Here is a 16,548-nt window from a genome sequence, read left to right on the forward strand (position 1 = left end):
GTCACTGAGTTATCACAGGGTTGGAGCCAGCCTGGCAGAGCTGGGGGTGCTCCCCTGGAGAGGAGAAGCTCCAGGCAGAGCTCAGAGCCCCTTCCAGGGCCTGAAGGGGCTCCAGGAGAGCTGGAGAGGGACTGGGGACAAGGCATGGAGGGACAGGACAGGAGGAACAGCTTTAAACTGAAGGAGGGTAGATTTAGATTGGATATATGGAGGATATCCCTCCCTGTGAAGGTGGAGAGGCCCTGGCACAGGTGCCCAGAGAAGCTGTGGCTGCCCCTGGATCCCTGGACGTGTCCAAGGCCAGGCTGGACAGGGCTTGGAGCAGCCTGGGATAGTGGAAGGTGTCCCTGCCCATGGATGAGCTTTAAGGTCTCTTCCAACCCAAACCAGTCTCTGATTCTGTGATTTTGAAGTGAAAGCATTTTGAGATCACTTCACAGATGACAAACTTGAAAACTTCCACTTTGCAAACCTGCCTTCCAAAAATGGCATTATTTTGTCATTCTAATGTCAGATGAGGCAGTTCAAAGACAGTCCCACAACCCCTTCTGACCTGCAGGACTGGGGCAGCCCAAGGAGCTGGCAGCACCACCAGGTACCATGAATACCCAGTTCCCTAAAAACACTCCTGCTTCTCATGGAAAATCAGAGATATATCCCAAAAATCCCAGCCTTGGCTGTTTGGAGATTGTTGAAGATGACACAAAGGTTAAACATCCACTGAAGAACTCTTAGAGAACCTAGAGCTATGGGTTTATTATCTCTAATGCTGCAATCCACAGCTTCCTGCCAGACACAGCAGCTATCAGGATCTTTCAAACCAACACAGAGGAGCTGATTTCATATCTTGCATATAAGAATAGCACTATTAACTTAACTACAAATGGATTCCTTAGTTAAAAACATCAATTACAGTTTTCCTTCAACCACAGCCAGGGGATTTTGATCTATGCACTTTATTTTTCCAGCACGCTTTGAAAGAATTTTGCTGCTTGGCTGCACAAAAAGGTGAATTACTTCTTTCCAAGAGTAACCTGGTATCCAGGGGATGAGGGCACGACCAGTTTTCATAGGCCAGCAGAAAACTTCTCTTTTAAAATGAAAATGGAAAGGAATTTTGATTGTGTTGCTAAACAATCACAAACAGCTAAAACACCTATTAGAACAGCCTAGCATGAAAAATGACACAGTTAGGAAGGAGTAGCCAAAATTATTTAAATACAGAAACTGAAATATTGAACTAAATGGCACCCCAATAATTTATGACAAAGTAAAATCATTGTGCTGGCATTACTTTCATACAATGGGCTATTCAAGATGATTTGCCTGCACTTGAAGTACAAGGCAACTCTTTGATACCATTAACCCTAAATGACAGACATTTAAACTGATATTACTCTAATTAACTGGCGACTGCCTCCACCAATAATTCAAGTTTTGCTGAAAGATAGCAACAACACTGTACTCAGCTTCAACTTTGCCCTGGTGACATCAAATCATATTACTGCTAAATTAACAGTTGTGAAAATTTTTGGCCTAGTAGCCCTCCATCATACACAGCCTTTAAATGCCATTTCAGTCCCCATCAAGACAGAAATCAGGAGTAGCAATTTTTAATACAGCTGTGAAACAATAGGACATATTAAAAGCTGCATTTTTGACAGCATATTCACAGTGATTTATGAGTTTGTATATAATTTGATTATTCTATTAATTTTACTGATTACTGATTCAGCTAATACAGTGAAGGTCACTTACAAAATAAATCTTCATTACATTTCACAGAAAGTAACTGCCTCCAACTAGTTGTTTTCTTTAATTAAACACTAATGTAACAAGAGAGAAAATAGGCTTCAGGGTTGCTGCATCTGTTGATACAAGAGGAGTTTACTGCTTTGATGTAATGCTCTGTGATATTAATTGAACAAAAATAGAATGTCTCTCCATTTGACATCTCGATTTCCAACACTGAGACATCACAAAAACACTCACATTACAGACTAAGCCTTAGTTCACGCTGAAAGAATTTTAGAACTGTATCAAATCATTTTACACCAAAATCTAGTTTTTATTTCTAGCATGTAATTTGTCTTCTGCTTTCTGAAATGCACGTTGTGATTAATTTAAAAACTGACTATTTTTAACTGTGCATTTTTTCTATAGTAAAAACTACTTGCTTCTCTCCTTAAAGCTGAATACTCCATGTACAGCACTGCAAGCTTTGGAGAAAGATCAAAGGAAAACATGGCAAGTGCTGAGATAATGAATTGTCCTCTTTCAGTTTATTTTTACACACAGAGCAAGCTGTGACCTGGTTCTTATGTTAAATTCTGTTTCCTGAAAGGCCCCTAGAACATCAGCCTTTCCTCCAATGTTGCTGTGCTCTAAAAGCACTAGAGTCCAGACAAATCAAATAAATAAAATAGCTACAGCCACAAAAAATGATGGTTAATCTTTCCAATAAAGGGTTTTCATACCAAAGTCAAAACTTGGTGTGTGCATCCACCTGGATAACACCAAAAATCCCCCCCCGCCAAAAAAAAAAACAGCACCCAAAAACTAATGAAGAAAATAATCAATGTCATCCTGAACTGTCCTGGCATTTGGAGAGCTATGGAAAGGAAAATATGTGACAGAAATGCTTAAGGAAACAGATGAAGAGTCAAATATTTTGACTTTTTCCTGCAGGCTGTGTTCATTATTGCTGCGAAATTTAAAAAGGTCCTGTAAGATTAGAGAAGCAGCCTATGGTCTGAATCCATCAGCAACATGACAATTCTAAACCAATCACAAAGTTCCTGCACTTACCCACCAGCACTCAGTTCACTCACAGGGAGTATTGTGAGCCTGTAGCCCACAGTAAGGTGATTTCTTTTCCCAGATCTCTCTTTCTTTCTGGAAAACCAGGCTGTGACTGGGAAATGCTGCAGGAAGAGGAGCTGGAATGGCAGAGCTGGGGGACCAAATTTATCCTTAAAATGAAGAAATTGCTCCTTTTGATTGTATGGAATTCAGAGTGCATATACAGAAATATCCATTCACATCCTGTGAAACATTCTAGTAGTGATACAGTATCTGCCAGTCAGACAGACAAGATAAAAACTGGTGTGCTTGGTTTGGTTTAGAGCACAAAGCTCTAGCTACTTATCACTGACCCTAAATAGATCCTCTGTGCACTTCTCTCCATAATTACAAAATAGGGGTAATTTAAGTCTATTTCATCAGAGTCTGGCAAGGATTGGTATTTATTGTTCATGGATTATTCTGAATGATCATACTGCACTGAAGTACAACTATTTCAGGAGTTTCAACATATGAGTACCTGTTATGTGATGTACTAGTTTTGGGGTTTGGGAAGTCATTGCTGCCTTTTACAGGCCCAAGATTCCAATTCTATTTCCCAAATTCAAATGTTAGAAGATGATGCAATAAAAAGCTTAATTCATCATATATTTCTATGTTCTTATACTTCAGCCTTGCTTTGTGCCAGTGTAGATTTCTTAGGGTGTTTCTAAACCTGAGGAATTTCTGTTGACAAAAATAAGACCATGTTTAATCTGTCTTTTAATTTCAACTAGTAATTAGTAATTTAAACAACTTCAGTACCAGCAGCTTATTGCTGATAAAAGTCCCATGTTACTGATGACTCTTGTCACAATATAAAAGTGCTGTTTCTTAAAATTAACCACATTATCAACCTAATTTTTTCAAGGATATTGCAATTAACACTACAACTTAGTGAATCAAGGTTAAGAGTCATTCTCTGGGATTCTAAACTCAAGAAATAGATTATTTATATGAAGGTTAGGTGAGAAACCATCAGGCAATGTGTTTAAGTGGCCTAGAAATTATGGTTAAAGCACTGTGGCAACTGTAAAAAGATGCTACAGAGCTGGAGAGGGAAAAAAGAGAAAGGAAATAGAAGAGTCCAGTGTTTCTGTCCTGCTGTGAGGGCAGGGAAGTGCAGAGGCACTCCCAAGGCTCCTCTCTGGGGGAGGTGGAAGGATGGGACCTGGCTGTGCACCCCATGGACCTTGTTGGAGAAGCAGCTGCTCCTCACCCAAGGTCATTCAGCTGCAATTACACAACAGCTCTGCCCTCCCAGAGAAGCTGGGGAGATCAGGACTGCAGGGCAAGGCACAAAACCCAGGCACTAGAACCAGTCACTAAACATTAGCTCATCTATAAAACCCATTTACATGTTCTCTGCCTTCAGAAAAGACAAAAATTCCAGTTCTCTTAACCCTCAATGAAATTCAAGGGCTATTTTACTAACTCTGTCATGTTTAGGAAGCTATCTTTCTCTGTCTTCTGGTTAAATGAGAAAGGACTCTGCTAAATGCAATTTGCCTCCTCATCTCAGATTTGCTCCAGTAATAAACAAACTTGTCATTTCCACACAATGCTGCAAATATTCACATATCTGAGTCAGAATTCTCAGGAAGACCATGTAAGGCACAATCTGCATATCCCCACACAACCAGGGAGGAATTTCCTTGCTAAGGGACTGGTAAGAGGTAATGCCAAATAATATATTAAAATACATTTCCCTCCTATTATCAACATTATCCTAATTATTAAACCCTGAAAAAGTCATCTCACAATAGCATTTGTATTTTGTGCTTTTAGGTTCCAAATCTGTTTTTAAAATGAACCAAGATGATCAAGAATGAGAGCAGGACAATATAAGCCTGACCCCTCAATACAATTTCTTGACTGAAAACTTCTCCATGCCAAGTTAGGGATGGGAAATCAATACACTTTGACAGCATCCACATGATTCAGAGCATCCCATGTGATAGATTCTAATGGCTGAAGGCCTTCATGAGGTATAACCTCCTGCAGAACACAATTTCTAGTCAGAAATAACAAGGAGCAGAACAGCTCTCATATTTGCAAGTAATTTTTTAAACAAAGAATTGACAAACACTCACTCAGAAGATAAAATCTAAAATGGGAAGGTATTCTCTAAGTTTCATCCACTTAATGCATTTTACAACAAAGGTTATTTCCAAATTAAAAGTCTTTTCCTGTCAAATTCTGAGAAATACTGTGGGCAAGGACACAAAAGCATTCCACAGCTGTATTAACGACAAGGCTCACTGATCTGTGAATAACCTGAAAAAAATGAAGATTATTGAGTTACTTTACCAATCTATCCATCCATCACTAGTGAACAGGTCTCAGAATGATGGATTATCTCACTTCCCTCATGTTTATCCCAAGAAAGAGTTTCTCCTTAGAGGGAAAAACAAACAACTGATCCCACAAACAATCCAGCTAACTCTGCTTGCCCATTTTGCATTCATCTGCCAACAAAGTGATAAGAAATATATCAAGTTTGTTTTTAAATGCCAAACTACATTTGAAGTTTTATTATTTCCCTGAAATGCAGGTGAAAACAATTAAGAAGAAAGCAGACTGCAGCTACTGGTACTATTCAGTATTTTAGTACAACCCAAGGAATAGTGATAAGCTGTCAGTAATTCCAATTACATTTTCTGGTCCAAAGAAATGGAATAATTAAAAGTGATAAGAGATAGATAAATATGAAAATTAGGTATTTTGAAATGGAGGACTGAACTCATATCTCAATATGTTTTTTACATCACCTGTGATTGTTTCACATGTGCTGACACTCAAATCTGTCACACCTGATTGTCACCAGGAATTAACATTGTTTGGATTTCTCATGAATTTCTCATTAATATGCTAAATCATACGATTTACACACGGAAAAGTTCTGCATCTTGCTAACATCAGAGACATGATACTCGTGTATAGATTTAGCTGAAAAACATGGTGTTCCAAATTTTTAATAAATTATTACAGTCAGGTTTCCTGAAGTCCAGTCTTGATTTCAAAGCGCTAAAACCTTTCTAGATTGTAACAGGGACATAATTGTGAATTTTAAAGGACCTGAGACTACCCCAGAAGCTCTGACATCTGTAGCAGGTAATAGTGCACATGTAAAGGTAAAACTGATTATTCATTTTTAAATACATATAGGAACCCTTGGAATCAATAACACTATCCATCTTATCTCAGCCTGGCCTCTTAATCTTCCTGTAAATATGGGCACTGAAAGAGACGGAACTGTCTTAATCAGATCTTTCCTCCATCACTAAATTACTGCTGTCACTGTCAGAGACAGAAATTACAATTTCAGCCAGAATCTGTAGGAACTACTACAAAGAGTGACACTGCCCACCGAATGCACAGTGGGAAAGCTCAAAGTCAGTTTATAGGAAATGCACATCATTGACCAACTACCCCTAAAAGTCAGGGAGTCACCAATTCCTCTGGCAAAGCAGCTGAGGATATTCCAGCACCTATTGCCACCCCAGCATCTCAGCTTTTGGATAACTCTTAACAAAGACACAAGATACACAACGTGTCACTGTAGAACCTTTGTGACATTGCACACTGGACAGTCACCAAGTCCCTCTAAAAGTTCACATGGGAGAAAATTACTGCTTCTCAGAAAGTCAATTCAATTTGCATGTTCATATTTGCAGGAGTCCAGAGGAAAGAATCTGAAACCAAACTGAAGAGAAACTTTGCCTGCTCTGCCCCAAATTCAGTGTGTTCACAAAGCTAACACAGTAGCAGATGTAAAGGCTTCTTTGGGCTTTCCTCAAGAATGAGATGATATTATATTCACTTTTACTTATCAGACTATTGCTACATCATTAGAAAGGAGGAGTTGGAACAGTTTTGTACCAAGAAGGAAGCAAAGGAAGCTGTTAAGGGCCAGTGAAGTTTTGCTGCTTGTCAGCTCAGGAGAGCAGGAGGCTCCCAATGACCTTCCTCGTTCCACGACTCCAATTTATGGAGACAGAAACCTCCCATCTGTACCTCACCATATTGGGATGTACATTACAGTGATATAAAAGTTTAATTTTCTCTCCTAAACCATCCCTGCTTAAACCAATAAAGAAGGAAGAGCGCTTCTGCTCACTCGAGTGTCGTCAGCAGTTCCAAAAGGTTGTGGTGTTTATGCAGGATTCATTTGGGATGCAAGGATGTGACTTACAAATGTCTTTGACTCATTCCCATCAATATGCATGTGTGCCATTTATAACAGTAGCCTTGATGAGAACACACAGTGTAACTGGCTGCAAGAAACGCTTAAGAGGTTTACATTAAAGCAGAATATAGAACAGTGGTTAGAAATCACAGGCCAGGTGACACCTTCCTCTGATAAGCTGGTGATAAAAGCTGTAGGCTGTGATCTATAGGCTCTGGCGTTGCCTCTTTACTCCACAGCCCCAGCAGCATTCTTCAGATATGGCTCACTTTGAGCAAGACAATCCTGAGGGCAGAACGCCTTTAAAAATTGTGATTAATCTCCAAAAATATTAATCCTAAATTGTTCACTTAAAAAGAAAAGGCAATTTTTAAAAACGTTTTGTATTAGAATGTTTGTAATACAAAACTTTTAGAAGTATAATTACTTTTTGGTTTGACAGATTAATTTGCTTCATCTCTTAAAATACCCTCTTTGTTGTAGAACTTATACATTTTAGCAAAAAAACTCTAAAATGCAGCAATCAATGATCTGAAATAGAAAGTTCAGGCCATCTGAAGAACTCCTGTCATCACAGAATGATTTTCTGATAAGAATATTTATAATACTTCTAGACACCTCTACTGCTAACTCTTGAAATATACTGCTGTTACACATCAGAAAACTGCATGTGCTGGTTATTAAATAAAAAAATTAAGCCAAAGGGATTTTGAGAATGCAAGAAAAATTACATGGATAAGAATGTACAGAGGGGAAAAAGCAAGCAAAATTTTGATTATTTAATTTACTTTTTTTCCCCAGGTATTTGAAGCCAAGGAAGGTTGAACTGCCAAAATTGTACTACTTCAATGGCTCTGATAATATTTTGATTTATCAATCTGCTGGTCACTTACAGATACCCTGCCTCACATGAAGTCCTATAAAGACACAAAGACATCCATAAAATCCAGAAACACAGAATCTGTTGTATGACTGTATGCAGAGTAGTTACCTAACCTCAATTCTTGTTCACAAATTATCTGCCCCATCACGTAATTACACAGGTCTGCACTTTAAATCACCATATAAATACAGCTCAAGGAGCAGATGAAAGGCTACTGACAAAAGATGGCAGCAAATAACATTTCTATTCAATGGAGCACAATTATTCCAGAATGTTTCTATCAACATATAACTGCATGCATCCTATACACAGCCAAGCAGGATCAAGTTGCTAAGGCCATTCTTCTGGCAGTAATTTAAGGACTGTTCTGGAGAAGAGAAACAGAATCTATCACACAGACAAACAGGAATACCCAACAACCTGCTGTAAACCACAATTTCATAGTAGCACACATGTAAAAAGCAGAACTAGTCCAGCACCAAACAAAGCAGGTAAGACCCTGCACTGTTATTTAAAGGACTGATGCACAAATATATCACTCAGACAAACTGGCCTCACCAGGCAAAACTGCTTTTTTTAAACAGAGCTAATGTTTACTTCAGACCTACAGGTTACCACATTAAACCCACATTGAGCAGATGGAAAGGCTGCTTGCCAGCAAAAGCAAAGATGAAAAAAAACCCTCAGCCTTTTAAAAGGCAGTTGAACTGTTGGAAACAACTGAAATGAAAACCACCCACCCTGTGCACACAGGTCCTTGATGGTCCCCAAAAGCACCAAGCACCAGCTCTGTGCCAGAACCACGGGCCAGGAACGCCTCAGGAGCCAGGGCAAGGACTGCACTGCCACTGCCACACTGAAGTGGATCTTGCTTTATCCTGGAATCAACTGGGCTTTTTTGTTTTACTTGCTTTCTAAGGCTCAAGGAGTGGAGAACATATGGCTGCTGTTTGGGATGTCAGAATGTAGCATGGCTCAGTGAAACAGAGCTGCATGGGATCTCCTCTGCTGTTCAGTTCATAGGAGCTGGAACCTTGCAGTCTAGAGAGAGCTACAAAATGAAGCCAAGAGCATCATTTCACAGCTATTGTCCTGTTTGTATAAAAGTCTGTCATGTAGAAAGGTTTTGTTTTAAATCTAATTGTAAACTGGACACATGGCACCATTCTCCTCTTTCAGAACAATCCAGTTCACTATTAAATGTATATCTGTGAATAGCAGATGCATTCTCAGCATTAATTAGTAACAACTGACAACATGGACCTTCCTGCAGCTTCAGGGAAGACTCACACAGAATTTTTTTCAACCTATCCAAATGCACAGTCACCCTTTTGGACAGGTATCACTGAGTCTCCTCTGTCAGATTTAAAAAGGGGCAGCTACATATGGGTTAAATTATGGCTTTCTCATTATTATAACTTACTCACAGCAGCCACCACAAGCTGCATTTGTAATACAATGAAAAATGTTGCAAAGCATTATCCTAGTGAATGATACCTCTTACATTACAAGGGTTTCCTTTTTGGAATATGTCTGGGTGAGTGAGGCTTACCTGCAGAAGCACTGTGGGATCTCTCCTTGCCCATAAAGAGGGAACAAAAACGGGGTGTTGCCATAGCGGCCAAGGCACTGCAGGAATTTTTTTGTTGCCTGAAGACCTTCCAGAGTGCTGCTCTCAGTCTCTGACACCATTGCAATGGAGTGAAGGATGAAGTGCTGCAAGCTGGGGGTCAACTTCCGTGTCTGGAGGAACTGAGCGAACGTGCTGCTCTCGTAGGCTGAGGGAAAAGCACACGAGGCACTGAGCACAATTAACATCTGCACTGTCTCCTGTGCTTCCACTCAAACAAGTGCTTTTGGATTCCAGTAAAGAAAAGCAAGTGAGTTTTTCAACAAACACCTTGCTGAAAATGGGTCATCCAATCAATGGAAGTTAGAAAAACTACTCCCAGAAAGTGAGTTATCTCAGAACACAGAAATAGCACTCCATTAAAATATTTCAAAATATCACAAACCCACTTTATGGGTCTTCAATGACATCACCTATTCACTGTTAGACTTGAAATGTGATCTAACTTGTTAGACTTGATCTAACTCCATTTCCCAATCCTGAGAGAAAGGTGAAAAACTGTGGGCAGAAACCCATTGAAGTGCCTTGGGATGCTGTGTCCTGTAAATTACCCAAAATATTACCCCAAATGACACCCACTCCAGAACAGGACTGCTGCACCCACACTGCCAGTGCTAGAGTGGATATTTATGCTCAGAGAAGCCACTCACACAGTGCCACAAGCCAGAGATGAGAAGGTGCAATATTTCTTTCAATTTGATGACTTGCTGGCAACAAACAAATGTGGATGAGACAGAGCAGAAAGGGATCAAGGACTCCATCTTCCTTTTAAAATAATATTATTGCTGGCACATTTTGAAATTCAAAGAAACACAAGTCTTCTGGGAGATGTTTAAAGCATGTTGGCATTGATATATCTCTGAAAAGCTTTAGTCATCTTCATAACTGAAAGATTTTTTGCCAGGAAAAGATTGTATTTAAGCAATAGCATACTTCCACACTATTCAGAGATCTGCTCTTATTTCAGTCCTGGATAAATTCCTAACTAGTTCAGAAACACTTCCATCAGTGCAGTATTATCAAGCTAAATATTCTGTTCAAGATTCAACCACTGCTTTACTACAAATGTATCTTACTGCTCTTTGTACAGCCATGCAGAAAGCCATGAAATGACAGATTTTTTTTTGTTTTATCATTCTGAAAACATTCTCAAGTTTTCCTCACCTCAAACTCCTTATATAATTCCATATTTTACAGAAAAAAAGCTTTAAAAAATTTCTTCACGCTCATGAACTCTTCCTATTAAAAGTCTGCCTTCCCACGAATGCAATGATCTCATCAAGAGCAATTTTAAATTTCTGAAGTTTTTACATTAGCCTAATCTGACTCAAAATATTCTCAATTAGTTCTTTGGCTATTTTAAAATATAGGAACAAAATCTGTTTAACTGTCTCTGGAAGTAAAATAAATCTAATGTTATTTAGGTACATGAATCAATGGATTCATTTAAAATTGATGTGGCATCTCCTTTTTTTACTTAATAAATTTTCTAAATACCACCAATATCCTCACTCTGAGCACCTCCATTTCTTCCAGCAGCAGCAAACTGAGATCACCTGTAATCAATAAACCACTTCAGCCTAATGAGATTTTCCCCCTTCAGGATTTTCTGGAGTTCATTACAGACACTCTTTTTCTTAATCTTACCAGATCTTGATACTGTTTTTCTCTTGCATATGTTTAATAATTTTCTCTGATGTTTGTACTCCTCTTTCCTCAATGTTTCTTTTTGACAGGTTTTTATCTCTTTGCTTTAGTTTACTTTTAGACTCCAAGAACTGAGGACATCTCTTCATTCTTTGTACCCTGAGGAGCACAAACCCAAAGCACCTTCCTCCTGTTAAGCTGATTTCCCTCTTTGACCCGCCGCTCGTTATTCTTCACACATTATAGCTCAAATCTATTCTGATTTCCTCTCATCTAAATAAGCCAACACTTGATAAAAGCACTTTGAACTTGCCCTTTACAACTAAAGAGCATTAAATTACATTCACTTTCATAGTTAAAAAATTCCATTTTCTCCATTTCTGATTTGTTGTAAAGCATTGTAAAGTTTTACCTAGTAATCAAAAAAACCAGACAGAACATTCAGATACATCACATTATTTTAAAAAATACCTGGGGGAGGGGAGAAAAACACTTAAAAATGACAAAAAGCATTTTGCAACCTTGCTGTAATATATAATTTTGCTGTTAAAGAAAAATGTAAATAATAAATGATGTGGGAACTAGAAGAGCAAGTGCTTAAGTAGAAGAATTTAACACTGAAGTGAAAAGGTCACAAAAAGGTCAAAGCATACTTTATAAATGAATCTGTAAAAATAAACCACGTGAAAACACAGGAGAGCTCTCAGAATTGTGCCTCCCTGAAGGAACTCCTCAGAAGGGAGTGTGCCTTGTTCAACGAGACACTACCTTGGTACTCCTCAGGGTGCTGTTCATAGTCCAAACAAAACGTCAGGAATTTCATAAGCATTCTCTTCTCCACCATGGTGAGCTGTCTGCTGTTGAAGACATCTGCTCTAGAACAAGGCACCTGCAAAGTATTTTTTAATAATTTCAGATACTTTCCACACTCTGAACGAAAAAGCATCAAGCAACAACAGCCTGATTAAATAACAGATACTTCAAATTACTGTTTTCAATTACAGTTATTTTCTTACATATTTATTTCCTTTATTTTCTATTGTAACTAAAGTTACCAATTTTCCACAATAAGAATATCCAAAAATATTTTTAATTTGCCTTCATTTTCACTTGCATCTCTAACTGCAGAGATAAGCACTAGAGTTTGTATTAACTGTGCTAATATCTCCTGTTGCCATTATCACACTGACTTCTCTTTTATATAACATAACGACAAATCAAGTCTGTGTCAGAATCTTAAAACCTAAAACAGAACCTAAAACAGAACCTTAAAATCTGAAACCTAAAATCTGTGAATCTTCAAGAATTAAGTGCCAATCAATCATGGCCTAAACATTTAGCCTGTGGTAAAGATTTTTGTCAGTATGTTGGACTGTACAACTTTATTTTAGTTTGGTTTGATTTTATTTTAGTATTTCTATGTAACACATACAAACATCTTTTCTTCCAGAAATTAAATCAGAATCATAATTAAGGAAAAAACACCAGCTTCTTGTCACAAAATTCTCAAAAAACCCATTTCAAGCTTCTTGACTTTCAGAAGAAGAGATGAAACACATGCAGCACGTTATTTTCTGGTACCTGTTCTACTTTCCCTTCTCGGAAGGCGAGAACTCGCGTGGCGTTTTTGAACTCAGCGTATCTGCTCACGTTGGACTTAATGAGGAGCTCAATTAACAGGCCCCGGGAATAAAGCAACTGCACAGAGAGGAGAAAGGAAGTGGTGGGTGAAGAGGATCAGTAAAGCACTCATGAAAACCCTCACCAGCTGCTCCCTAAATCACCTGAACCAAGAGGCACCTTTCCCACAGGTAAATTCCATGACTCCCAAGCTAAGGTTTAGCCATATATAATTTAATCTTTCTAGAAGCTACAAATATATGATGAAACACAGAAGGGCCAGAAATGTAACTATGACCTGAAAATGTTTGTCTGTATTGAAAAGTCTCGTTGGCCTGAGGAACAGATTTTGCAAGATCACACAGGAACTTTCTGGATAAAGCTTTCCTGGGGCACCAACGAGGACACTACAAGGAAGCCGATGTTCCCCTGCCAGGGAAACCCCAGCACAAACTCCTGGCCTTGCCCTGCTGACCACTCTTGTGTCTGAATTTCTGGGATTTGCTGCAATTGACACCATGTCCCACAGTGGGACAGCCAGAGTATAAAAAGGATACAAAATAGCATTATCTGCTTCACCATCACCCACTGACTGGTGTTGAAGATGTCATTGCAAGGATGCTTGGAAGTGGGATCCACATTTGGAACACAAGGTTTGCAATAATGCATTTTGTAGTGTCTTCACAAAGAATTGAATGAATTATTGAAGAGAGTTCCCTTTTCAGTTTCCAGAGGTTTGAAAAATCTTTTTAGGAACAATACGTAAAGTGATGCATTCAATTTGAAAAAAACTTCCCTGTGGTGTAAAAAAACATTTTTATCTTTTTAAAAAGATAAAAAATCTGTGTGCAGATTGCTCTTCCTTGTTTAAAAATATAATTTTTTAATGGTACTATTTAAAAGGAGAGATTTTGCTGGTACTACCTAAGTGCTGTATTTCATGACATTTATTTCAAGGCAATATTCCTGAGCTGTGTCTTTTGATCTCTTTAGTTATAAACCACTTAAGGACACATATTAAATAGCTCATGTTTGTTTTAGGGGTAACAATTCTTACTTCTCAAGAGTGGCTATTTTGCCTCAAAGTGCTATCTCAACATGAAGGGTTTTAAAACAAATGTCAGCATTTTAAGCAAAGTAAATGTACTTACACAAAAAGAGTCATTCCGTTCCTACCTTAGAAACTAAATCAATATTAAACCTTCTGCCTTCTCTAACAATTTGGGAATAGGTGATTTTCTTTGGTTCCTGGGCAGCATTTTCGGAGGGCGCAGCTTCCGTCTTCGCCGGCTGCGGAGCGGAGTCGCCTGCAGCCCTGCTGGGAGCAGCTCCACTGCCAGGGGCTGCTCCTGCCCCGTCCCCTGCAGCTGCCCTGGCTGCCTCAGAGCCCGGGGCCTGCTCTGCCTCTGGGCTCTGTGGCTCCTCTGCAGGGCTCTCCACTGCTGGATTCTCGTTCTCCAACCCTGGAGAAACCCCCTCTGCTGCTGGGCTCTCCTCTGATCCCCGCGGAATCCCCTCGGCTGCTGGACTCTCCTTCTCCGGCCCCGGAGAAACCCCCTGGGCAGCAGCGGCTCCAAACACAGGCAGCTTTGGCAGTGCACCAGCTTCTTCAACACCTTCAGCTGAATCCTGACTGATTAAAAACACAGAGGGGAAAAAGAGGGGGGAAAAGTCTTTTTGAAGAGTCTTAAAAACTTGTTTGAAGTTTTGAGTTGGTGCCAGAACAGAAACCTCAAGCATTTCTAGGAAAAGCATTACAATTTCTTTATCCTGGCCCATTCAGGTGTTCCATCCACTAAAACTCTGGTTCTTTGGCTGCCAAAGCTGTAATTCAAGAGACTATTTTTACTGAGAAGAAAAAACACCAACAAAAGTTTGAGTTTTTACTTTACATATACTCAAAAGATAGAAGGATCTCAAAATTAAAATCAAGGCCCTCATGATAAAACAAACACAGCTACATAAACAACAGAAATGGACTATTTTGAAATAAAACCAGCAACTTGACCAGGTGCTCCCTATGGATTAAAACCCATGAAGTTGAAAAGCAAATATGCATTAAGGTCATTAAGCTGAGATACTGCCCTGAAGAAAACAGACAAGCTTTACACAACCCAGCTCCTCTGCAGCCAGGATCCCAGCAGGGCCATTGAGAACCAGACCACTTGGACCCAAAGCTTCAGTAAAAAACTTCCAAATTCCTGTTTCAACTCTGCCCTTGCATTCTCATGAGTTGTTCAAGCAGCAATGCTGTTATGCAAGTGCTCCACATCCATGCACAGGGGATGAAGGCAGCCAGTCACAGGAGGGACATTCCCACATAACTTTCACTCTGCAGTTCATTTCCTTTCCACAACATTTCTTTAAAATTCCCCTTATAAAGCAGCCCTCCACTTTTAATCTCATCTACTTGTTTTATGTTGAACTTCAGTGACACCTCCCTTAGAAAGCAGGACTTTTGAACTTGGTTTAGTTTACACTACCACTGAGATGAATCAAATCAGTGTCATTGTAAGTGAAAGGAGTTCAGCAACAATTCCAAACTATCTTTTTATCTTTATACCACAAGCCATTAATGCACTGAATAAACAATTTAACCTTGGCTGAAAACTAATGAACTATGATTTTAAAGGTGACCTGCAAACACAGAGTATTAACAGGATGGTTAAAATTCCCAGAACAGCAAGGAATTACTCAGCATCAACACCAAAATGCTCCCTCACACACCTGCAGATGGAAGCAGGGGCAGGATTTCTGTTCAAAAAGGAACAAAAACCTGGTATCCTTTAAAAATTGCTCCTCAATTATGAACTCATGGAGCTCACATGGACTCATGAAAAGTTTGGAAGTGATCTCCCAGCCTGGGCAGTCACCAGGAAGCACTTAAGTCATGACTGGGGTAAAATATTGCCCTGGGAAATACAGGAACTGCTACAAGGAAGCACTAATGAGAGAAGGCTGTTTCTGTACATTAATTATGTCTTTTTGCTTCAGATTGCCAGCATTAGGTAACTATACATTTCAAAGAGAGATAAGTACTTTGTCAAATGTTGCCCAAAAAAGTAATCTCTGCTACAAATAAAAATGAAAGTCAATTAACTTTTGGGGTTCTATTTGGATTTTGGAGTTTTTTTTTAGGATTTTGGAACATGGTGTTTGTGAAAACTGCAAAAGCTCTTGCCAGTAATTCTGTAACTAAGAATGAAGCTTTTATTTAACTCATCCTAAACCTTTATAACACAAAATTTCAGAATAAGGTTTTCTTTCTAGCTTCTCCTAATCTCAATGTACAGTTCATATCATTTTAAACATACTTACTACTTTTTTAAATCAAAATAAACTTGGATTCATAACACACTGTATTTTTCTATATCACTCTGAAAAGCAGTGTAACAGAAATATTTACATATTTTAAATCTCTATTCACTTCCCATTAAAGAATAGGTAAATCTCCATTATTTGCAGCTCCACACTTTTTATAGTGAGAGTCTAAAACCTGTATATAATCTAAATTCATGACATCCTTCCTATAGGACCAAATATCCCTGAATAATGTAAGAAACTGTCTATTAAAATGACTCAAATTGAACTTCTGTACAGACAATTCTTCTCCTAATTCAGAAAAAAATAATACATCTGCAGACAAATTGTTGTGTAAATTTAGAATATTATCTTCCACCATTCATCAATTAATGGTACTAACAAAGGAATATCTTAAAATGAATGTGTCTTATTAAT

At 38.8% G+C, this 16,548-nt stretch overlaps 1 protein-coding gene across 3 annotated transcripts in view; it reads right to left on the reverse strand.

Annotated features, from left to right (window-relative positions):
• CHM (CHM Rab escort protein) overlaps positions 1-16,548 on the reverse strand; it is a 53,419-nt gene that overhangs the window by 18,306 nt on the left and 18,565 nt on the right. For 2 of the 3 annotated variants that reach the window (XM_053990323.1, XM_053990324.1), the window contains exons 5-8: positions 13,987-14,443; positions 12,772-12,888; positions 11,959-12,079; positions 9,466-9,691 (exon numbers count right to left, since the gene is read on the reverse strand). In XM_053990323.1, the coding sequence (XP_053846298.1) occupies positions 9,466-9,691; positions 11,959-12,079; positions 12,772-12,888; positions 13,987-14,443 (921 nt within the window). Of the gene's footprint in view, positions 1-9,465; positions 9,692-11,958; positions 12,080-12,771; positions 12,889-13,986; positions 14,444-16,548 lie in introns of those variants that run through there. The other variant, XM_053990325.1, reaches the window with a different exon arrangement.

The sequence above is a fragment of the Vidua macroura genome, chromosome 14, assembly GCF_024509145.1.
Source record: "Vidua macroura isolate BioBank_ID:100142 chromosome 14, ASM2450914v1, whole genome shotgun sequence".
In the NCBI taxonomy this organism is placed as follows: Eukaryota; Metazoa; Chordata; class Aves; order Passeriformes; family Viduidae; genus Vidua; species Vidua macroura.